This window comes from Rhinolophus ferrumequinum, chromosome 12 (genome assembly GCF_004115265.2).
Source record: "Rhinolophus ferrumequinum isolate MPI-CBG mRhiFer1 chromosome 12, mRhiFer1_v1.p, whole genome shotgun sequence".
In the NCBI taxonomy this organism is placed as follows: domain Eukaryota; kingdom Metazoa; phylum Chordata; class Mammalia; order Chiroptera; family Rhinolophidae; genus Rhinolophus; species Rhinolophus ferrumequinum.
The window spans coordinates 6,497,165-6,522,126 of record NC_046295.1 but is presented as its reverse complement, the minus strand read 5'-3'; the positions used below and the strand labels follow the sequence as shown (position 1 = coordinate 6,522,126).

General features: G+C 43.9%; 1 protein-coding gene across 2 annotated transcripts in view; it reads left to right on the top strand.

Annotated features, from left to right (window-relative positions):
* FAM120A (family with sequence similarity 120A) overlaps nucleotides 1-20,912 on the top strand; it is a 102,759-nt gene extending 81,847 nt beyond the window's left edge. The window contains exons 12-18 of one of the 2 annotated variants that reach the window (XM_033124169.1): nucleotides 2,299-2,413; nucleotides 7,552-7,761; nucleotides 9,426-9,609; nucleotides 10,166-10,303; nucleotides 12,336-12,477; nucleotides 12,935-13,031; nucleotides 19,429-20,912. In XM_033124169.1, coding sequence (XP_032980060.1) covers nucleotides 2,299-2,413; nucleotides 7,552-7,761; nucleotides 9,426-9,609; nucleotides 10,166-10,303; nucleotides 12,336-12,477; nucleotides 12,935-13,031; nucleotides 19,429-19,740 — 1,198 coding nt within the window. In that variant the 3' untranslated portion in view covers nucleotides 19,741-20,912. The remainder of the gene's footprint in view (nucleotides 1-2,298; nucleotides 2,414-7,551; nucleotides 7,762-9,425; nucleotides 9,610-10,165; nucleotides 10,304-12,335; nucleotides 12,478-12,934; nucleotides 13,032-19,428) is intronic. The other variant, XM_033124170.1, reaches the window with a different exon arrangement.
* Nucleotides 20,913-24,962: the final 4,050 nt, after the last annotated feature.

The window sequence follows — 24,962 nt, the reverse complement described above, 5'->3', positions numbered from 1 at the left end:
GTCTACAGAAAACTGAGTGATGTAAAAGGGGCTGAGAACACTGTCCATTCTCTAGGAGTAGCGTAGGCAGATGAGATCACCAACTGAGGGGGTAAATTTCAGTTCCTGCCAGGGTGCCACTGGTGCCCTCCGTGTTTATAGTATTTAAGCTGTGTTTGTGTATATCTTTGTGTACATCTCATACTCTTTCTGCATCTAGAAAGGCTTTTCTAGGACTTACATAAAGTGAGAAAAAGGTAAGCGGTAACTTTGTGAAAACGTAATAGGAAACCAAATGGAGGAAATAGCAGATATTCTAACCAAAAAGACCTATTGCAGCTAAACTGAGTGCTGAAAGTCTTTGCTGCCAGGAAAACCAGGAAAGATCTTGAGAAAACCAACCTGTGTCGAAGACACTTATTTTCTTGATTCATAATTTTTAAAGGACCATCTAGCCAGGGGCTTGGGGCATGGGGTGGGGCGGTTAGTGTTTCATAGGTTCCCAGGATGAAAAGAGTTCTGGATATGGATGGTGGGGATGGCTGCACAGCACTGTGAGTGGACCTATTAATACCGCTGCACTGTCCACTTAAAAATGATTAAAATGGCAAATTTTATGTTATGTGTATTTTACCACAACTTAAACAAAATAAGATATAAAATAAAAAGGATGCATAATGTGGATACTTAAGCAGAGAACATTGTATGTTGCGCACAATCTTTTCCACAGTATTTTTTTCAGACAAAAGTGGGAGACTTTCTCCATATTTGCTATTTCTTGCATCCAGCCCTGATTAAAACACGCAGTAAGACCACTGTAGTTAAGATTTGTGGCTCTCAAACAATTGCAAAGGATGTTTTTGTCATTGTAAATATTGACAGTATACTAAAATAAAACTTTGCATCATTCTTTTAAATATTGATCAAATCTAAATACCACAGAGATTTAACCTCCACTATTCATTTACTTTGAAATTAATTTCCTTCCTATTAGTGCTACGTAATTTTGCCATGGAGTATATAAGCTCTGTGCCTCCATTTCCCATCTCTCAAATGGGACAGTGATGGTTCCTCCTCAGAGTTGCTGTGACTACGTGAGGAGTCAGTGCGTGTAAATGCTTAGACCAGTGCCTGGCACCTAACAAGCACTTAAGTTTTCTTGTTGGGATGTTTATTGAAAGTACTTCTTAATCAGCTGGATGGAGCCTCCTCCTTCACCCATTAGTCCGTGTTTCTGTGGATGAATATTAATTATTACAATAATGAGATAGGGCTTTTATCTCATCAAACTCTCATTGTGGTTTTTGTTGACTTAGACTTTAAACCCTGAGAAGACATCCTCAGCAGACGGGACTGGAGAGAGCTTTGTGAGGCATGTCACGATTCTCCAAACTCCTTTGACACAGGAATCTATCACCAAAAGTTATTTTTAGTGATCAGCTGGCAACTTGATTAGATCATCCTTCAAGTTTGCTAAATGCAGAGAATTGCAAACTGTTGGACTTGAACAGGACTTAGGAACACGTTCTTAGTAGTTAACCTCACACTCTCACCCCAAACACTGCCTGTGGCTGTGCCTTTGCTCAGTGCCCCGGGGTTGTCATGGGGCCCTGTGCATGCATGGCAAGGTAAGGGGAAGAGGATTGGTAGGGAAAAGGTGATGTGGACACCTGATGCTTCTCAGGCAGGTAGTACACATGGAAGCTCTAGGTTTAGAAATTGATTTCCCGTCAGCTGCTCACTCCATGGTGGCCCCCAGTACGTCTGTGGCCCTGGGGACTGTAGAGATCCATTCTGAAGGCCGTAGCTTTAGGTCTCTTTCTGAGGTCTCTTCCTACTTAGTCCGAGTACATTCATCTGCCACTGCCGAAGCCTCATCCAGATAGTTCACGCAACACTTGCTCTTCATCAAGGGATTAATCTTTCTTATCTGGACCTAGGGTCTGCCTCCCAGGTATCCTGTCTAGAATTAAAATAGATAAGTCATATAAATTTGGTATTTATAATGTGTTTTCAGGATTTAAACATTTCACAAGAGTAAAGTTGTATCAAAAAATCACTGACGGTTTGCAGTATGTATAAATTTGGTGTGCTATTTTTAATTACTCTAAAATCAAACGTGCTGATCAGCCCAGGTGATGGTTGGGTTTTTATTTGTAATTGGTGTCATCCAGTGAAAACAGAAAAGCTGGTAAGAAGTCTGTAGAAGCCTCGTTAGCCTGTGTCACCCGAGTCTCCTGAGAACCTGCACACCAGGTTGCGCATGTGACTGGTGACCGCTGCATCCTGACCCCATACCCTCTGTCTCTCCACCTGTAGGTATATGGTGCAATGGCCTGGAGCACGGATACTGCGTCGTCAGGAGCTGGATGCCTTCTTGGCTCAGGCATTGTCCCCCAAACTCTACGAGCCTGATCAGCTGCAGGAGCTCAAGGTAATTGACGCCTCCTTCCTTGTCCTGAAGCCTTGCTCTGGAGCTCCTGGGACAGCGCACCTCCCTGGGCAGCTGCTCAGTGCACCACACTAGTAATGCTAAGGATGCGAACTTGAGAGCCTTCAGGGCAAAGGGAATTTCCTCCCCAGTTATGGAAATGGTCAAGTCTCCTTTTGTCCGATAAAAATTTTCCCTTGTTTACCAATGGGTGTTGATTCTTGTTTTTCACATCAGGAAGTAAACTTGCCTTTTATTTCAGGTGGGGATCCCAAACCGTGGGAGGGCTTGGTCCTAAGAATTTCCTAACTTCTGGCCAGGATCTCTTTCTTATTTCGTTCTGTTGTTCCTAATTACAGCATTCGTTTTCTCTAAAAAATAGTCTTTGTCCTCCTAGTGTTGTAAATACCGTTTAAAAACCACTTGAAGAACAATGTGATACCATCACTCCTGTGCCCTTTTAGTCAGCATTTAACATCGTATTCCTTTTAATTTTCCCTTCCAGTAAGTCCTTTTGTTCTTTGTTTTGACAGTATTAATTTTCCCATGTTGTCACCTGATTTTTCGGTGTGCTTATCTTTTTAGTGCACTTTTATTAGTTGCTGTGTTCGCATGGCTGTACTTGCTTTCTAATTTCTACAGTAAATTTTAGAAAGTTCAAGACTTTCGAGAGTTAGCTAAATTAGTGAAACTGCCTTTTCTTTTTAATGTATAGGGTTTTGGTTTTTTTTCTTTGCCATTGGTTATTTATTTATTTATTTTACAAAATTTGATTTGTAATCAAGTAATCTCTTTTGACAAAATCGCCTTCACTTTTAGATCTTTTTGCCATTCTTTACGAAGGCGTTCTTTCCCAACAGGAGTTTTAGGCTCGCTTTATAGATTTTCAGTATTCTACATTTGGGGCTCAATAAATTGCTGATTTTCCCTAAATTATTCAGTTAAATGCAGTAATTTGGTTTTGAGTGACCCTTGACATTGAGGAGCCCATGTCATTTGTGGTCACTTTAGGCTTCTGATGACTTTGAAACAAGCTAAATAAGACAACAAAACTTAGGAGAATCTACCTCCAATTGTATTCTTTACTTTCTAGATTAAGCTTTTCTGTTAGACAGAAATTATTATTTTTAATGGTTTTGAATTTAAGTTTTTGTTCTAGAATATTTGGCCGGGTGTCCCCTGAGAGGCTGGTACTAAGCGGAAGGTCTCCCTCCCGTGACCTACCGTGTGGTGCCATCACCACTGTCTTCATCACCAGACTGCGCTCAGGGGTGTTGTAAATACTTTGACTAGAGTGTGGTGCCATCCCTCTACCTCTACTTCCTGTTTCTCTTATTTAGATTATTACATCAGTATTGACATCCCAGTTCTGAAAATCAGACCGCCAGGTATCAGGTATGCCCACCAAGCCTTATTCACCATCAAGTTGCTTTTACTCAAAGTTCATCTTTTCTCCCATATCCTTTTCATTTTTGGATCAACACATAGGCTATAACTTTTGAAAGACAGTCACACCCTAAGCTTTCATTTTGGTTCTTTTGAGGTCTTAATGCTTTCATGGTTTTCTCCTGATTCTTCATCTAAAGCCAGGCGTTTCTAGAGCTGTGTTAGAAAATGCAGGCACTTCAGGCCCAACCCTGTCCCTTCGGCTCTTCTGGTCTGGAGGTCTGTGTTCCCTGCACCGAGGCAGCCAGCACATCAGTGTTCCATTCACGGGCATAGATTCTGAAAGAACCAGAAGGAAAAACAACAGCTTTCCTTAGGGGAGAGGTGGTTGGTTGTTTAAGATTGACGATCCTCTCAGCTACCAGATTGAGAACCGATAGGAATAGTCATTATTTAAATGCTACAAAAATCCCTATGCAGAGCTCAGGGAGGGTCCCAACATTCAGTGATAGAAAAGTAAATTTTATAATTGTTTTTTCATTTAACCACTAAAAGTTGTTTTGACATATGAAAAGCAATGACAATGCTTTCCTATAAAACACCATTTTACTGTGTAGGATATAGTCAACTCTTGATATTTGGTGTTGTTTTAGGGGCCGTTATCCAGTTTGTGGATTGCCCAGACCCTGTTTTTCTTCTCCCACTTCTGTCTATTATGTGCTTTGAGAATAAAGAGGAAAAGAGAAAGAAAAGATGCAATTCTGACAGTTTGGCCTCTGCTTGGCTTTTCTGATGGGAGGTTTGGTGGGAAAAGATGTTGGAACCATTAGTTCAAATCGTTAGAAGAGTTTCCTCTGGTCTGTGCTCTGTCTGCCTGCTGTGACCATGAACAATCGAGTATTCTGTGTGGCTCCTTGAGGACCTGGGACAGTGACTGACAGCCTCACTTTTCTCTGGGATACTTTTAGGTGCTTCTCCTAGGTTACCAGCGTGAGTGTAATTACCAGGGTAGATCAGCATGGATGCCGTGTTTGGAGGAGGGCGGGTAAAGGATGAGGAACAGGACCTTTGTACAGTTTCAATATTTGTCCACTTTCTTTCTCTCTGCTCTTGACCTCCCTATAACTTGCCTTACATTCTTCTAACAGTTTCACATGCCAAGTGAAGAATATAAAAGATGGAAAATGAAGAGCTGTAAAGAGCATGTTAAGGGCTGCAGCATGTCTGTGGTACCTGTAGGAGTTATTATGCATGTAGGTAAATAGGACAAGTCACAGGAAGAGTATGCTGCCCAGTAATTAGAAGTCAGACAAAGTCACCTCACTGGAATTTGGTTCTTGAGCTAATTGGGCAGAGATTAAATTCCATATTTGTATTTCCTATAAAGTCAGAAAATGTCAACATTTCTCTAGTTAACGAACTTTGAATAACGTTGAGTGTTTTGCTTGGTGTAATAGAATGAGGTTGGAGTGTGAATAGTTCAGCCATTTTTTTGGTCAAGGGTTCAGATTCTGGTGCTACCAGTTACAGTTTTGTGACCTTGAGCACTCTGTGACTCCGTTTCTCCATCTATAAAGTGGAGTACTAAGAGCAGTACCTGTGTCATCCTATTGTGGAGATGTACATGAGACAATACATGTAAAAATACTTAGAGCAGTGTCTGATAACATATTTATTAAGTGCCCCATAAATATTAGATTGTAGTCTTTGTATAATTAACATTTAGGGACAAATATAAACTGCTATGTAAAGTAATTTTAAAATTTTTTCAAATGAGGCAAAGTCTACACAGAACTTAAGATTTTATTTGCATTATTTAGACAATTTTTAAGAATTTTTCTCTGTTAAATCGAGTTGTCATTAGTCATTACTAAAGCCAAGTGACTTGAACATCATTTATTAAACCCATGAAAACACAATTCCTCAAGTAATGATGAGGCCATTTTAAATAAGTAATATGTGTGTGGATAGCGAAAGCAGCTCCCTTCCTCCTGTCAGCTCACAAGGAGATGACTCATTCTCACTAGGGTGCCTGTGTGCCCCACACACCAACTGTCCTTCCTTAACCTCAGCACCCAGATGGCCACCTGCCCAGAGTGCTTTTGAGCTATATTAGTCAAATAAGGGTTTGTTGTCGATATGACCGCCACCACCGACTAAGAAATGACAGCAGCATCGTGCTTCCCTAGACGGCTGCTGCTGGCACCGCCACAGCTTTGGGTAGCCAGCAGATGTCTTTAGAGCTGCTTCTCCCTCAGCCTTGACCTGGCCCAGAGGCCACAGCCAGCAGTGCCATTGGCTGGAGGCTGGGTTGCTGAGTCTCCACAGCGGAGCTGCGAGGGGGAGGGTTGTCTGCATAGGCAGTCCCCAACCGTGGGTAAGCATTGCTGCTGTGCCACGTTCCCACAATGTCAGCTTTCAGGAAGGAGAAACCCCCTCTTTCTGCCTCGAGACTCTCAGAGGAGAAGGCAGCACAGAGATAGGCACCAGGTGAATTTGTTTTCCATGCTGACCCTCTCTTTCTCCACTTTCTGCTCATAAATATAAAAATGCATCTAATTCCATCACCCTAACCCCACCTGCCCTCAACTGAGCGTGTTTAGTTCCCCTTTTCAACACTGTATTGGGAGAAGCAGGAGCCACGGGATGGGCCAGGAGCGGTAGACAGACTTCCAGGTTTAGGAACTTCTGAAATGCATTGACTTAAAATTAAAAACAAAACAAAAAAAGGTTGGAAAACACAGTGTTAGCTGATAATGGGGACTGACAGCACAAAACACCAGATATTCATAAATTCATCAGTATTTGGCACTGGAATGATCCTTTTTAGTGAAAAGCCAGTTTGCCTGCCACAATTAGGCGTTGCTTAGGTTGATAACTCATAAAAACTGTATTCTTGAGACACTATCACCTTAGAAAATAAGGTGGGAAGACAGAAACCAGGATAGCTAAAATTCAGTCCAGGATAATCCACAAACTAGGTCCTTCACAGACAGATAATCAAGAGTTGACTGTATTTGTCAGTGTTTCTCACTCTGCGCATCAGATGCTAGGAGAGAAAGTTGTGTGCACACAGGAGGGCTCCCAGCAGAAGACCGGGGTACAGTGTCTAGATTCTGATAGTCTGCATGGTTCAGATACAAAGTTTTTGTTGTTGTGTTCTTTCATTTGTAAGCTATCCATTTCTCCTAAAACATTTGACAGTCTCATTAATAAGTTGCTATCTTAAAACGTTAACATATAAAATAATGTAAACATAAAATACAAGTTTTAGAATGAAATTATACCAAGTAATTTTTCAATATAACTACTTGAAAATGTATAATCTTATTAGAATATTCTTTTTTACAATCTTTCTGTTAATATATTACCAGTGTATAGAATCTGAAGTGTAAAATTTTATTTCATAAATGAATTGTGGGCTTTTTAACTGCTAAGGAGATTAATAATTTGTTACTTTATTATGTGTCAACCTTAAATACAATATTACTTTACACTTGTATAAGGCTTCACAAATTCCAAACTGAAATATTTCAGTACGTTTATAAAACAGCCTCTTAAATTTAAATTCGTTTAATGACATAAAAAGTCTTTGTGTTGAGACTAAGTCACTGTACAGTGTTTATTGACAGGTCTGCATAGGGTATCTGGTTGAGGGGTGTCCTGGTTAACCATGGAGAGTTGTAGTCAGACATTGCAAGAACTGGATACTGCCTTACTCTTATTCCATAGAAATCACTCTTTTCCATTTAAAGATTGAGAACCTCGACCCTCGAGGCATTCAGCTGTCAGCTCTCTTCATGAGTGGCGTGGACATGGCCCTATTTGCAAACGACGCGTGTGGCCAGCCCGTGCCCTGGGAACACTGCTGTCCTTGGATGTATTTTGATGGCAAGCTCTTCCAGTCCAAACTCCTCAAAGCAAGCCGGGAAAAGACCCCACTCATCGACCTCTGTGATGGTCAGGTCAGTTGTAGGAGCATAGGCTGGTAGGGGTGGGGAGGAGGAGCTGGCCGGCCGCCTCTAACCAGAGGAAAAGAAGCTCACTGGCTAATAGGTCGTCGTTTGTACCAAATTTCTAATGACCTCATGCGACGGGATTCTCTTTTAGGTTGGGCCCAGCCCTGTGTGTGAGTCAATATAAGTTCAGTGCCCATGTGAGCTGAGCTCTGGATACACAGTACACTCCATTCTCATTATTCACAGTAATTCTATAAATTGGCCTCGAGCACTGAATTAGCAGATACTAAACTTCTGCTCTTAGGAGAAATACAGGGTTAGTTAGGATCCCATGATCCTCCAGTCACAACATCTTTTGTCATCTGATCAACACATAACCTTGTTTATGTGTGTTTCTGTTTAAAGATACCTTAATGAATATATAGAAGGTGCCAAAAAATGTATACACATTTCTCTGGCGCCCCCGGTATATTGCTGATTTGCTCACATTGAACTCAGGGCCATCAGCACTGTAAGTCAGCCTGAACAAAAGCTCCTCTAGCACATATTTTCTCCATGGGGCACATCACAGCCTTGCACTTACGGGCACAGACAGCACTCAGCTCTGTGCGTGGGGCCTTGTCAAACAGTAGAGTCACCCACAAAAACCTGAAAAATGTGGCACTACAGTAGACGGCGAACAGAACACTTGTTTATAGTATACAAGTAGAAACAACAAGGCAGAGCGTCACCTGCTACAACCTCAGCTGGCAACTCAAACTGTCCCCCGCTCTGTGCATGTCTGTAAATGACCACAAGAATGCCACAAGTATTGATTGTGAGGTTACGAATACATTTTAGCAAGTAGGTGAATTCGCAAATGTGGAACTCATAAATAAGAAGGATCGACTGTGCCTTTTTAAAATCCTGGTTTAAAAATAATGTGAAGTAGGTTATCAGGTTATTTTGTCCCAATGCATTAAAGAGGCTCACGTTGGCTTCAAGCTTTTAAACCTTAGACAACGAAACATGCAGTCGCTAAGGACTGCTTTATGGAATAAGCAGATTTTCAGATTTCCTGGTTAAAGACTGGTTGTACACAAAACAGTGCAGTTGAGTGTTTTAGATGTTAGATGAGCTTTGTTCAGGCCAAGTTCTAATGCTGCTGACCTGAGTTCAATGGAATTTGACACACACAAGTTGTATAAGCCACATTTGTGCAGGTCATGTTGTTTTCCACGATGTAACTAACATGAAATGGCTGAGTAGTCATCTCGGGAGCAGCCTCACACACAGGTCAGATCCCGCCCCGAAGAGAGTGCACCAGGCTTCCCTTAGGAAGCATCTATCACTCTGTGCCTCAGTTCCCTCTCTTTAAAATGCAGTGAATACCTGGTCTAGTAGTAAATTGATTTTGAGAATTAAATTCGGTTTCAGTTAATAACTTTTAAAGTAAATGTTTCTTTTCTGAAAATATGCTCAGATAGTAGGAATTCATATTTGTTTTTCGGGATTAAGAGGTATCTTAATTTTTTCTGCATTTTTGCTTTTGTGGTCATGTCAACATTCTGCAGACAAGTACTGCTGAGCAGACATGGCACAGTATTCGACGTGTCATTTCTCTCCTGTTCATTCCTACTCAACTGAAATCTTGTGAATCATGTTTTCACATGCCAGCGCTTTACTTGCAGGCCGAGCAAGCTGCCAAGGTAGAAAAGATGCGGCAGAGCATCCTGGAAGGGCTGAACTTCTCCCGGCAGAGCCTCCCGCTCCCCTTCCCGCCACCCTCGGCACTGCCTTTCTACCCTGCCTCTGTGTACCCAAGGCACTTTGGGCCTGTGCCCCCGGCTCAGGGCCGAGGGCGGGGCTTTGCAGGTGAGTGTGTCCACCACTGTAGGTAGACCCTTGCTGGTGTGGGGAGATGGCCCCACACAGCTTGCAGGCCTTAAGTGGGCCACATCTTGCTGTTTTGAGACCTTTTAATTAATTGTCAGGCTTAGTTAGGAAGTTTGCAGCAACAGCTCTTCATGTTCAAAAGGAGCCCACTTGATCCCAGAAGAGATTCTGAGAAGGGGAGCTACAAAAGCTGTTGCAGAGATGAGATTTTAAAATGAGTCAGTATCGCTGAAAACTCCGCTTACGCTTATGATTTAAGGTGTTCTCTCATGAGGTTAGCGGAGCCCTCCTCCACTAAGGCCACCTCCTGGCCAGTGACTGGGCCGCATGATAGTGCCCAGTTGCAGGAAGCTCCTTCAAGATTGGGTGAGGTGACATTTCAGTGTTCTGGTGGTGACGAGGGGCAGGAGACCCCTCCCTGGTGTGAGGACAAAAGCTGAAGGAGACGGGGGTCTGCCCGGAAGCCCACCGGGGCCTCTCCCCTGAACCCATTTCCTCATGGCTTCTCCCATCTCTCTCCACCTGGGTCCCACAGGAGTCTGTGGCTTTGGAGGCCCCTATGGGGAAACTGTAGCAACAGGCGCTTACCGTGCCTTCCGCGTGGCGACGGCAGCAGGACACTGTGGAGCCTTCTCAGGCACTGACGGCAGCAGGACTAGCAAGTCGCAGGGTGGTAATTATGCCGAGCCTCCTCCTCGAGCTTCTGCCCGCCAGCAGCTTCCCCGCTCTTCTGGCTCCTCTTCCTTCCTCCTCACTGTCCCGACGCCAGCACCACATCCTTTCCATGAGCCCCCGCCTGGCACTTGTTTCTGCTCCTCTCCCAGCTCCTGTCTGCCCTGAGGTCTCTGCAGCGGCTCTGCTGGGGCCCATCTCTGCCTTCCAGCAAGGCCATCACCTGTCCATACACACAGCCTTTCTGTGCACGCGGCTCCCTAACTAACCATCACTCCTGCATCGCACAGGCTGCCCAGAATACCCACTGATGTGTCTTTCTTACTTGATTCCCCAGAGGCCCCCTCTTGGTAAAGAGGGTTATGCATGTATAGAAGATTCTAAGGCCACAGAATTTCTGGCATAAAAACTTACCATATAGAAATATTTTTAAAAGAAACATCTGATAGTAGATACATAAATAAGTTAGTTTTAAATTCCCATTATTTCTCTTCTCGTTTGTGTTAGGCTTGCAAAGGAGAAAAGTCTTAATGTTTAGTTTCGAAGTAATGTTTTGTTTTTTTGCTGTAATTTGAAGCCTGTGACTTGGGGCTTTGTTACACATCTTCCATTTGGGGACTGCAGATCTAAACCTGGCCATCCAGTCTACATGACAGGGTTATTCAGATAGCATTTTTAAGTAAGTTTAAGCATAAGCAAGGCTTTCTCTCTTGACCAGGAATGTTTTTCCAGCTTAGTTACTTGGGTGCTTACAGAGGCTTGTGAGGGAAATCTGTGTAGCAGTGAGACTCTCAGAGACAAATGCAGCCCCTCTGGCCGCAGGAGTGTTTCCTCCCCACTGGACTTGCATGCCCCTTTCCTCCCTCCCTGGGTGCTTTTCTTCCTGTTCCTGCATCATACGGCGCACACTGACACGTGCTCTCTGCTTCACAGTCGGCTTCAGCTCCTTGCAGCCCAGGCCTGGAAACTCACGCTAGCCTGCAGCTGGGATAAAACACGGGGGGTGGGGGGCAGGATTCTTAGGGTGAAATGACATGAGGAAGCTGCTTCCTAACTTCCATGTGTGTCTGGAACTCAGATCTGCACTGGTCACATACGACTCTTGAGCATTTAAACTGACTTGTTCAACCTGAGCTGTGTCCTAAGTGCAAAATACTTAGATTTTAAAGACTTAATATGGAAGAAAAAATTCAAAATGTCTCACTAACAATTTTTTAGATTTATTACATGTTCAAATACTATTATGTTGGATATATTGCATTAAAATCGTTATTATTAAAACTTATTTCATATGTTTCTTTGTACTTTTGTACTGTGACTTCTAGAAAATGTAAGGCTTACCATAGATTTTGCTGGACAGCACTGTCTGGCTGCTAGAGTACCATGGCTAACACCTAGACGATGGAGAGTTTATGGTAATCCATTCCATCCTCTTGAAAATAAGATGCTTGAGGTTCAGTTTTGTTTTTTTTTTTTCTCAGAAGTTTTTTTTATTATCAGTTAATTATTTATGAATTTTCTTAAGTAAGTCAGAAAAACCTTAGAGTATGCAGGCTACAGGTAATTAATAGAAGTTAGTGAATACAATGAATTTGTGACCCATCATAAGGGAATTCTAATTTAACAATACAGTAAAAAATAACAGGCTAGGTTTACTGATTCATTTCCATAATGTTTGGTTAAGGTAGTAAACTTGGAAGTAATGCCATATGCCCCGAGGACAGTATTTAAAGGATGCATTTCGATCTTGCACACATTGTAGTTGTAACCTGTTTCAGTTTTCATGGGTTCATTGAGAAGCCAGCACATTTGTCTTACTTTCAGGTGTATATTTAACAACAGTTAAAAACGTTAAAATCAAACATGCACATAGATACTCCCCATGATAAAAAAGAAGTTTTCACAAAGCAAGAGAAAAGGCTTCATATGAAATATAAAGCACAATTGAAAGAAAATGCTTACCTATTTCTCTTTGCTATTCTTCTTAATTCTAGGATGGCAAAGAATTTTCCTTTTGTCTGTTTTTCGTATAGGAATCCAACCTATACCTTCTCAGGGAGGGAAGCTGGAAATAGCCGGCACTGTGGTTGGCCACTGGGCTGGGAGCAGACGGGGCCGCGGAGGCCGTGGGCCTTTCCCCCTGCAGGTTGTTTCTGTTGGAGGACCAGCAAGAGGGTAAGTGCTGAACAATGAAAATGTATAAATAAAAAACAGCCGCTTGCTTTTTTCAGTTATGAGATTACTAGAAACATTTTTATATCATTAAAGACACTCTTCTTTAATACTCTTTAAGTGCTTTCATAGGATTGCATTATATATAGCATTATGTAATTATTTAAAACATGATTAAATAGTTATCCACACATTACTCAATTAACCATTTTTTAATATTTAAAACAGCATTTTTGAAGTGTATTGTTTCTCAAGTTGCATGCACTGGATATAGACCAAAACTATAAGATTGATTGCTTGGAATAAGTATGTGGTATGACCATGATTTAATAAATAAGCTCAGTGCTTCCTATAGCATTAGATTAGGTACCTTTAAACCCATTTGATATTATTTTAAATGTTTAAATGCTGTCTGTGACAGATTTCAACTCTTTCTGCTTCTGTCCTCTTACTTATTCAGGCGTCCAAGAGGAGTTATTTCCACCCCGGTGATCAGAACCTTTGGAAGAGGTGGAAGGTACTATGGCAGAGGTTACAAAAACCAGGGTGCGATTCAGGTAATCACATGCATACTCCTGGTGCTGGTTTGGTACCGAGTGCCTTGTCTTCCGGGCTATTGTTCCAGTGCTGGTGTCCAGACAGGGTGGATATTGGGATGTTTCTGTGGGGCAGCTGACATGATCGTGGCATTTGGCACTCACCAGCTGCAAGTCCCTCAGCTCACATCATTTCCATAAGGCTTGTGCTCATGCTCACAGCCGCTCGTAGGAATTTACTGAGAGGAATCCAGGCCTGGTAATGGTGTTTATATTATAAAACATTATCTAGGTAAATAGCATTTAGGATTTAAAAATAAAATTGTGACTTTTAGTGCTGGGACAGTAATGTCTGTTTCTCCTTCTCCTGGACCATCCTGACTAACTCCTCCCTGGAATGATCAGCCTAGGAGGAAACAAGTCACGTGCCTGTCTTCAGGAAAGAACTGGAGCTTTCTTCTGCTTTGGAAATTCAGGAATGAATTTCCCCTTGAGAATGGTCTTTTTAAAACATCATTCAGTCCTAACAGTGTAGTATATTGTCTCACTTCTTGAATTATGATATTTAATCAAAGTGTGCAGTTTTTTCCAGTGCTATCCACGTAAACATGAGCTGGAGTACACTCTTGTGACTCATAATGATAGCCCATATTTGGAAACTTAATTGCCAAAAGAAATAAAACTGCCTTTACTAGGTGATCTTTGCATCTTGGTAACTTATGTTTTAATGAAATACATCAAACCAGTCAATTACAGAGACAGTCCCTGCCTTGAAAGTGGGGCGCAGGCAGCCTCTCTTAGCAGCATAGCATCCAGCAAGGGGGTCGGCTCGGCTCAGTCTGCCCCGAACCCCCACCCTGGCCTTCCTGCCTTCACAGAGATGCCATTTTGAGCCCAAGGCATTCTTAGCCTCTCAACAGGTTTAGGAAAGGGAGGACAACCCCAACCTTGTTGGGGCTCCAGCCCAGAGCCCATCCTATAAAGGTGACCCTCGTGGTGTGTTATCGTCATCCTTAGTGGATATGGGGGCATTTCCTGAGTTGGTAGTAGGGAATGTGTGTCCCCAATTTACGTAAACACTTTTATTTTAATTTTAATATAAAACGTATACCAGAAACTGCACAAAATAGTGTGTAGTTATAATAATGAGTTATAAGGCAGATAGCCATGTGCCATCACTGTGTGACGATGGATAAATAGCATCAGCAGCCATATGCAGAGGTCCTCACTCCGGCTCCCAGCGCCCCCCTCCTCCTTCCTCCACCCAAAATAACCGTGACCCAGAACTGACGCTGTTCTCAGTCATCTCATCCTGTCTGTGATTTTATTATTCATGTGTGCGTCCCTAGACACGGTGGAGTTTTGTTCATTTTCTGTTGGTGTGCTCTGTAGTGAAGTCTCTCCCCTTCTTGTCCTTCACCATATCTGTTGAAGAACAATCCAGGCATTTCCCAACAGCCTTCTGGGTTCTGCAGAGTGCACAAGCCCAGTGCTGTTCTCCCTATGGCTCTCTTCATGTCTTTCTTGCTTGCTCGTGCCTGGGTCCACGTGCTGCCTCGTGCTCAGGTTCATCCCTGTGGCAAGACTGGAGTGGAGCTGCATGCTTTCGTGTCTGCGTGCTTGGTTTTGTGTGCTGGACCCATTGGTACCTCGGTGACGAGACCCATTCATCACGAGGGATTGCAGAACAAAGATGTTCTCAACCCATCGTTTTTTCATTTATTGGAATATTTTTACAAAGAGATGCTTCTCATTGCCTCCTGTTTAGTGCTAGAGTATTACAGCCCGTACAGGAAAGGCAAAGTCAGCGTGGTGCTGGGCCCTTTGCTGTGACCCTGGGTCCTATCTAAGGTGTCACCCAGCCCAGCAGACCTGCAACCTGCATTTATCGTAGTTTCTTGCTTTCTTTAGTGGAAAATGGCTTTTCAAGGCCACAGTAAGGGCACCAGTGCACTCTGACTGCCGTGGGGTTGGTCACTGTTGCTGGTGGTCTGTGTACACAGACACAGCTCCATTTCTTCATACATGAACATGCACACACACATGCTTTTTATTTTATATATATATATATATATATATATATATATATATATATTTAAGATAGAATCCTCATGAATTCACTGATGTTTCCAATTCAAACTGAGGGCTTTCATTTGGCATCTTTGTTACGTCTGGATGTCCTTTCTTTCATACAAAGTTACCGCCTCTGGGCCTTTTCTGTGGACCGAGCTAGAGGGGAAGGTGTGCACACGCACACTATATGCTGTGCATACACACGTAAATATGTATATGTGCATGCTGCTGCTTTTTTTCCCCAATGAAATAGTTCAAGAATTTATATTGACTCTTGATTCCAATTTAGGACTTAAGAAATTTGACGTAACCTTTACTGTTTGTATCTGTATGTTCTTTCTTCCATCCTGAGAATCTTGGTTCCTAATAACCCAGGGGATGACTGCCTTAGAATGTCCCATAGCGCGTCATTTACTTCATCCCACATTGCACACACGGGCGGCTCAGAACAGCTACTACTGCCACCACCAGCACCATCACTGAGGACAGGTAAAACATTGGCACATGCCCCTCCACCCCCCGCATTTAAAAAGAATAGCTGTGCCGTTACTGTTTGCATTGTCTGGTGTCCAGCAGTGACCCATAGCACTTCCTTCAGCCTCATCTGTCCCAGTGCCAAACATCTCCACGTCTCAGGCCCTGCCAGCCTGTGTCCGCAGATCCATTTTGCCCCTCTGAGGCTCTTTCTTTAGTAGATTCTTCAGGGGGGTCTATGGAAAGAATACTCAGTTTGAAAACAGTTGTTTTCCTAATAGAGGCATATCTCAGAGATATTGCAGGTTTGGTGCCAGACCACCGCAATAAAGCAAGGCGTAATCCTTTTGCTCGTGGAGGGTCCTGCGTTCAGTTTGTGAAAAACCACATCTATAAGCGCGATAAAGCAAAGTGTGTCTGTACTGGAAAGCATTGATTCACAGCTCCTCAGGTATCTTACTTGAAACCATTTTCTTCTGTCATAAGTTTTGCTGTCAAAGACGGACAATCATCTAATTCTTTCTCTTTGAAGTCGTTTGCCATTTTGGCCTAAATGCCCAATTGTTTTTGTTGTGCCATCACAGTTTAATGATGCACCTGCTGCTGATGGCTGTGGGCCAGCTTATTCATTACAGGACATGCTCTTTCCAAAAGCAATTTCAGATCTTGTTTTTTATCAGAAAGTTTTCTTGAATTACTAGGTTCTTGTTTTAATCTCTGGTGCCCTTGTTGTGCTAGTCCTTCTGGGTCTGCAGTGTTTGTCATACCTTCGATTCCTTTTTTACCTCTTCCTTTCTTTTTTTGAGATATAACTCACATACTATACAATTCACCTGTTTGAAGTGTACAGTTTACTTTATTCTTAAGGTCGTGCAGTAGTTACCACTAAATCCAGAGCATTCATCACACTGGGAAGAAACCCGTCACTCACGAGCAGTCACTACTGCCCCTTAACTCCTGACAGCCTCAGATCTGCTTTCTGTCTTGGTCGACCTACCCTCTGCACCTGTCATGTAAATGCATGTTTGTCACATACCAGCACTTCATCCCTTTTTATTGCCACGTGATACTCCATTGTATGGATGGCCCATACTTTGTCCATTCATCAGTTAATGGACATTTACGTATTTATTTTTATTTTTTGGCTGTTATGAATAATGCTATGAACATACAAGTTTGGTTTTCCCCCACATTTTATTGCGATATAATCAATATACATAATGTTATTAGTTTCAGGTATACAATGTAATGATTCAACATTTGTATATATTGCAAAATGATCACCACATTGTTAACATCCATCACCTTACATAGTTAAAATACTTTTTGTGATGAGAACCTTTTTAAGATCTATTCTTTTAGCAACCTTCAGATACACAATAAAGGATTGTTAACTGCAGTCATTAGGTATAAGTGTTTGTGTGGACACATTTTTAGTTTCCTTGGATATATAGGTAGGAGTGAATTCCTGGGTCACGTGTGGTGATTCGGTTTAACTATTTGAGGAGCCAGCAAACTGTTTCCCAGAGTGGTAGCACCATCCCCAGAAGCAGTGTCTGAGGGTTCTGATTGCGACATCCTCAGCGACACTTGTTATTTGTCTTTGAGTTTAGCCGTCCCAGTAGGTATAAGATGGAATCAACTGTAGTTTTGATTTGCACTACTCTTTGTTACCTTCTAATTTTAAAATTTTCCTTCCTTTTCACCTTCTTTGGTTATTGTATTTATTTGGTGTGTTTTCTCTAGTTTAATCTTCATTTTTGGAATGATCTTTTCTTTTTATTTTGAATTCTTAAGTTTTTCACCTCACTTCCTAGGTTTTCTTAGTTCGATCTGTGCTGCTCCCCACGTTCTGTCCTGTCAGAGCCCATTTTGAAATCAGAGGAAGCAGTCTTGGTCTTTCACGGGCATGCCTTTCCGACGTATTTCCTTGTCTGTAGGGATGTCATTCCATCCCTTGTTTTTCTATAATGGTGTCACGTGTGGTTTCACCTTGGTACTCGGTGTTGCTCATTTTTAGGTGACATTCGTGTTCTTGCACCTTGAGAAGGACAGATAATGAAGGGCAGCTTGCTTCCTGAGAGTTTCTGACCCATCTCTCCTGTCTCTTCTAAGAGGATGTGTGCAAAGGAGGCAGTGCTGTCCTGTGCTTGTGGTCGTTTGGTGGTGGGGGGACACCGCGCAGTGGCCAAGGCTTACGGGAAAATTAGCTGTAGAGAGAGGGACAAGCTGACTCTCCTCATTCTTTTGCAACCTCTGCACACACCCCCACACCCCCCTGGAGTGACTGAGCAGATTCCCTAATACGCAGGCTCCTTGACTGAGTTCCTGCAGCAGGCATCTGTGAAAGCCCGCTCTGTCACCCCAGGGCAATACCGCTGGAGGTGTTTGTTTAGTCCAGCTAGTGGACTTTCTCCTGAGAGAGCGAGGGCTTTGAAGATTGAAAGCACGTACTTGAAATCTTCAGTGTTGTTTTTTTCCCCTTCTTGGCCCGCCTATATTTTTATATTATTTATCTCAAGGTTTCAAGAAAATACCAGTAGTATAGACTTCTAGAAAAGTTTACGTTAGTGTTTCTGAGCTCTAGGATTGAAAACTAAAATGAGAAGATATTGTGGGACATTGCCCCAGAGGGAGAACATGGTCACCACTGGTGTAGGAGCGGGTCCCTAAGCCGGGTATGTGTGGAGGGGTGGGGGGGCAGGTATACACCTCCAGCCCCACTTTGGGCTGAGTGGATGGCCTTTATTTTCAACCAGGCAAAGACCCCGAATCTCAGTGACAAAGACTAGAAGGCACTAACTCGATGCATCGTCCTCGTGTTGAAAGGGCATATTATGTGAAACTGGAAGATCTATAAGCAGATTCCCTGTTGTGGGCCTCAGTTTTCTCATCTGAAAAGTGGCCATTTGCAGGTGAAGACCACTAAGGTTTTCTTTAGCAACCAGTCATTCTCTGACAGTGGTTCTCATCCCTGGCCATGTCACCCCTAGGGGACACTGGCTTTGTTTGGAGATATAGTTGGTTGTCCCAGCTTGAGCTGCAAGTGCTGCGGGCTTCTCTGGGCAGAAGACAGCCACGCTGCTAACCACCCTACTGTGCAGAGGACGGCCTATGACAGAATTCTGAGGTCCCAAACGTCATGGGCCAGGCCGAGAAACCCGTGGTCTGAGATGCAAGCAACTGAAAGATCTCAGTGTGTCTTCACGGTGCCTTACAGAGAGGCTTTGTCTTTCAGGAGCTGTGCTGACTCAGGCTCAACATTCATTTTTTACCCCAGAAAATTGTTTTTAAATCTGGTAGGAGGAGGGGGAGACCCATTCAGACGAGATAAACAAACACATGTAGCGATTATCAGTGCAGACTTGTTTCTTGATGAGGTTGCTCAGCGATGACTTGATTTGCTTCATTTCTCCATTTCCCAGTAGGAACCAGTGTCCTACTGCCTGCTACAGGCAAATGTGCCAGTCGCTGGTCAGCGGGGGAAGGGTATCGTCTGACATTTCAGAGCAGATTTATTGAGGGGCATTTGTTACTTGAAATGACTTGCTGTTACACAAAAGGATCAAATAGGGCTCCTCGAGTGAGGATTTCCCTCATCATCAGGACACTCACTGCAGGGGACGGGGCCACAGGAGGAAGCTGCTGAGACAGGAGCAGCTTCTTCCAGGTGAAGGTCAGTCAGAAGCAAAGACAGAGTGTGTTACAGTATAGAGTGTATCTAATAGAATGTGTAGAGTAGAGAGGGACACAGCTGTGCACTGTGTTCTGTTCTTGAATCTGCAGCAAGTGTCATCAGGCCTCAGTTAGCACCTCTCTCTCCTGCTGTTTATCGAAAGCTGCCTTACCGCTTGTCGTCCTTTTTAAACAGGGCAAGCCTCCTTATGCTGCTTCAGCGGAAGAAGTGGCCAAAGAACTGAAGTCAAGATCCGGGGAATCCAAGTCCTCTGCCCTGTCTTCAGACGGGTCCCTGGCTGAAAACGGAGCAGTGGCTGAGGAGAAGCCGGCTTCCCAGATGAACGGGAGTGCAGGCGATGCCAGGGCCCCCAGCCACTCGGAAAGTGCCTTGAACAATGACTCTAAGATGTGCAATACAAATCCTCACTTAAATGCACTAAGCACAGACAGTGCTTGCCGTGGAGCTGATGCTCTGGGGGCGGCTGTCTTAAAGCAAGAAGAATAAACTTATTTTTTATAGAGGGTGAAGGATGCTGGAAGGGTAAGGATTTAGGAATATCTGGAGAGAAAGAGAGCCTACAGTTATGTACATTTTTTCCTTTCCGTAAGAGAAAAATGAGGACTTTGGAAATTCGGATCCCTCTTTGATACCAGAGATTTAAACAACACATTTTTAGTTTTAACCAGTTGTAGTCAAAATGCTACAATAAAACAAAAAGAGAGAAAGAAAATGAAGAGCATTTGACTCCCACACTTAAAATGAAGTACACAAAGTTTAAACTGGTTATGACAAAAGCCTATAGTTGTGTTTCTTGAACTATAAAGAAAACAAATTTTGGCAGTCTTTAAGTATATATAGCTTAAAATATCATTTTTAGCATTTGGCACCATATGTATGCCATTATCTTTGATTTTGCATTACTGTTCACAAGAAAGCTTTGTTTAAGGCTTTGATTTTATGATTATGAAAGAAATAAGGCACAACCACAGTTTTTTCTTTCTTACTTAAATTTCATCACTGTTGATGTGGTTCTTTTGTGTTAAAAGAAAAAGTGCAACTATCAAAACTAAAAAATTATAGAGTAATATTGCCGTTCTGCTGATTTTCAGTATACAGTACATCATACATACTTTACAAGCAAGTTAAATGGAGATAAAGTTGAAATCATAGAAGATGCAAATGACCTTTCAAAATCAACACAATGTGTTCTGAAACTTTTCGTGACTTAATACCATGCATCTGTGATCAATGAACTATGTGGTTTTGAATCGGATGTAGACCATTAGTGCTACTACTTGAGCTAAACTTCTGCATGGTTCATAATTTTTAAAGTGTGTAGTTAATATTATGCATGTTATTGTCCTTTCTTCCATTCTTACCAGTATGTGCCCATTTGCAAAACAAAAATGCTAATAATCAGTAATAGTCCTATAAAAGATGTTAACTCTGTTTAGTCATTGACTGATCTTGCTCTAACCTTAAAATTTTGTGATTATTGACCTCTGTTGCATTTATTCTAAAACCCCCCCAAAATTATCTAGCTGTTTCGAATATCAACATTACCCTGGTGTATTCACTGCTGTATGCATTATTGTTCTTTGTTGCTGTTTTATGCCTTCATATTAGCAAAATATGAAATTCTGTGAAAAACAAAAAAAAAAAATCCCTTTGATCTTTAAAAAACAAAAAAACAAAAAAAACAACCCCCCTTCTGTAGCAGGAAACAAATTGCTTGTTCTTGAGAACTTTCCCATCAAGAATTTAGTAGAAGCAGGTATACTTATATCATTTTGATGTTTTTGTTAATGTTTCCAAACAACGTACTTTGAAATCAGAATCACTTCTTATTCGTTTTCATATAATTCTCCTGATGCTCTTCATCACACATTAGTGATCAGAAATGAGATGTAATTCCCCAATCCCTGCCCGCAAGACCTGAGTAGGATCTTACTGTAAGTTGAAGGGAGTTTTGCCCTAACTCATGGATTGTGCAAGAATGAACTGCTGTTGGGTTTGACTGATTGTAGATGGGTTGTGGTGTGGTGTATTGAAGGCTATTGAATGCAACTTACAATGCTTAATAAAAATCTTTATTCTTTTAGTATAAAGTATGGTGTGGCTTTTAAATTCCTTGTAAAAACAAATTTTACTGAGGTATAATTCAAATTGAAATGGCTTCTGAAGAGCTTGGTCAAATAAACAAGATTTAGAACTATTTTGTCCTTTGCAAGTAATTCCAGGTTTTCAGCTCTAAAGGAACATACATAAATAGGTAATATGAAAATGATGCTGCTGAGTTACATAGTTAAAAAAAATCAAAATCAAAATCATTGTCTTTGATAGAGCAGGCTTGGAAATAGACATTTGTTTTCCTAAAAAAGCCCAAAGAAGAAATAAATTTGATCTTTATTAAACTGCTTTCTTTGTTAACCAAATCCATTTATTCAGAATTTTGTTTAATTTTTTTCTAATATCCCTTTTTGTTCTGGGATCCACCACGTTACATTTAATTGTCATATCTCCTCAGGCTCTTCTTGGCTGAGACAGTTTGTCACTTTGTTTTTGATAACTTTGACCGGTTTAAGGAGTGCTAATAAGGTATTTTGTTGAATGTGCCCCTCAATTGGGATAGGTCCGTTTTTCTCATGAGTTAACTGGGGTACGTACTGTTAACACGACTTAGCACGGTTGATTGACTTGGATCATCTGGCTGAGTTACAGTGTTGGTCAATTTTTTGCATTGTAAAACTGTCTCCACCCCTTTCCATCTGCTCTTTGGAGAGTCACTGCACTGCCCACGCTCTAGGAGTGGGGAGTTGTGCTTGAGTATCTACATAAATTATTTGGAGTTACTGTGCATGGCAGATTTATGTCTTCTCCCCCGTTTTCCCATATGTTTCTACATCAGTGAGTTCTGAGTGCTTAGTACACGACAGGGAGACGGTAGCCACTGAATACTTTTTTTTATTGGTTCTTGTTTTCTGAGCATCCATTATAAATCTCTCGTGTTCTAACAACCTCAATAATGGTGCTAAAATAGGAAGTGCTACTTTAGGAGCACTATTCTGGGTGTTTTAGCTCATTTAATCCTCACAGCAATCCTATCAGGACGACACCCCTGTCACCACCAGAGAGGCTTTTTTTTTTTTTTACCCTGGCTAAGGTGACAGGGCGAAAAAGCGGTCGAGACAGCTCCAAGTCCGTGCTGTTGGACTCGGGTCCACACTCAAAGCTGCGGAGCCCTATCTTTCGGCTGTCCTGTTCCCTCGGCTTGGCCCCCGAAAGCTGGCCCTGAGGGAATCCGTGTTAGGTCGCTGTTGGCAGTGTGGCCGTGGCGTCACTGCTGCAGGGACAGAGCGCGCGCTCGGCGTCTACTGCACGGAACCCGGGCGGGCTGGGGCGCTGGCGGGACCCGGAGGGGAAGGAAGGCCGCCTCCTGCTCCGCCAGCTACGCAGTCAGTGGGGCATGCGGGGGAGGGGAGACTGCGCGCTTCCGGCCGGTGCCCCGGGGAACGGGGTCTTGCGTGGGGTGGGGCGGAGCCTTGCGTAGGGTTGGAGCGGGGCCTTTGCGTTGGGGGGCGGGTCTGTGCGCGGGGCCTTGCGTAGATGGGGCGGGGCCTGTGCGCAGGGCGGGGCAGGGCGGCTCCAATCTGCCCTGCTCTCCGTTTCGAGCTGGCGTTGCGCGCGCACCTTCCTGGATGCCCGCGGTCCCGCGCTTCCCGCGTTGCTTCCCCGGCCAGGCCGCCGGAGGCGATGGCGCGTCCCCACCGCGGAATTCCGCACGCAGAGTGCCGACAGGTTCCTAGGGGAGGGAAAGTGGCGGCGGCCGGGGCTTTTCCCGCACGGTCAGCGCTGAAGTCATGATTCCCAGAACCCGGCCGTAGAAGACCCCGCACGACCGGCATACCGCCCTTCTTGGGCAGCGCGTGCCCACAGTCCGGCTCTGCGCGCGGACCTGAAGTGCGGTGCGCCTGCCCTGCTGCGGCTCCGGGGTGGTGGTGACAGGTGGGAGGTGATTGGGACGCCTGTCTCACGCCGCTTCTCCGTGACCAGTCCGGTCAGCGGTGCTGGCCCCGCCACCCCTCAGGAACGCCGGTTTGAAACCCCTGCGCTCACACCGCTTGGTGTCCACAGCCCCGCTATGGGAGGCGGGGGCCCCGGATCGGTCTACAGAACCGCAGCCCAGCGGGCCGGTTGGATGTCCACCTCGTCAGTACGGTGTCCACCGCAGGCTCCTCCGTGGCGAGCCCTACTCCCAGTGCCCGGCACTGCTCCCGAGGCCAGCAGTGCCGCCCCTGCCACGATCACGCACAGCTTTCGCCCTTTCTAGGCAGGTCCATCGCTTGGAGAACAGCACATCGTCCCGACAGGGGAGGGAGGGAAGTACAGACTGGGCGGGAAGCCGAGGGCACCACGCCTGGCTGGGGGCACACTGGCTGTCCCGCCCACGTCACCAAGACCACATCCTGAGACAGGCGAGGGGCCAGCGGCTGTGCGGGGCCGGTTAGGGCTTGGACCGAATTCTGACCTGGAGTTGCCCGTTTCTTCTTCTTCTTCTGACCTGGAGTTGCCCGTTTCTTCTTCTTCTTCTTCTTCTTCTTCTTCTTCTTCTTCTTCTTCTTCTTCTTCTTCTTCTTCTTCTTCCTCTTCCTCCTCTTCCTCCTCCTCCTCCTCCTCCTCCTCCTCCTCCTCCTCCTCCTCCTCCTCCTCCTCCCCCCCTCCCCTTCCCCCTCCCCCTCCTCCTCCTTTTATTGATTCTCTCGTTTCAAAAGTAATTTTATTGTAATAATTTAAAAATATAAAAAGGAAAAATCACCAGAAATTCTTTCATCCGAGAACACCTGTTAACATCTGCTCTTTATCTTTCCTTTTCCTATGCAATATGCACATGGTTTTTGTTTTCTTTGCAGAAAATTAGCCCTCTGTACATAATTTTGTAACATTAGTTTCCCCACCTAGCATCATTTTTGGCTGCTTCTCCCTACCATTCCATATTTTATCGCAGCCCGGTAACTCCAGGTGTGGTTCGCCAGGGCTTTACTCCAGGCACCCCCAGTATTGATGCATGGTCGGTGTCAGGTCCTGTGCAGAGGATGGCAAGGGCTCTTCATGGCCTTTCCTCTTGGGGAGTGAGGGGGTGAGCAGTATACATGTGTACAAGTAAGATTATTTCACAGGATGGAAATAAGACGAGGTGATGGGGCGTGTGGCAGGAAGGGCCTTTGGTACCGGGGGTGACAAAGACAGTGGTCTCTCTGCGGAGAGGGGTTGGCTCAGGCCCAGGCAGGAAGCAGTGGATGGAGAGAAGCCACCATTGCAGGAAGAGGGTTCTGGGCGTGCTGGTGGCCTTTTGGAGGTTGTGAGTGGTCTCCAGGTGGTGACAGAAGGGGAGGTGATTAGCATTTCTGCAGAAGGAATGCGGAGAGAACGCGGAGAGGTTGGAGGTCAACGAAGGGGTCTAGGTCCTCAGCACTGACCGCACCCCACTTCTCCCTTTGCCAGGCTGATGGGAAAATGGTTTCTGGTTTCCATGTGCTTTGATTGCCAGTGAGAGTAAATTTCCCTTATGTTTACTGTGCCCTCAGTTTCTCCATTTTCCAGTCGACAGGGAACTTCTAATGTCCTGGCTCTTTTATGATTCTAAAAACCCAGGCCAAGACAAGAATTTTAAGCGATAATTCATTTATTTGTCAGTCCCCTCATCTATAGCACCATCTGCAAGGACA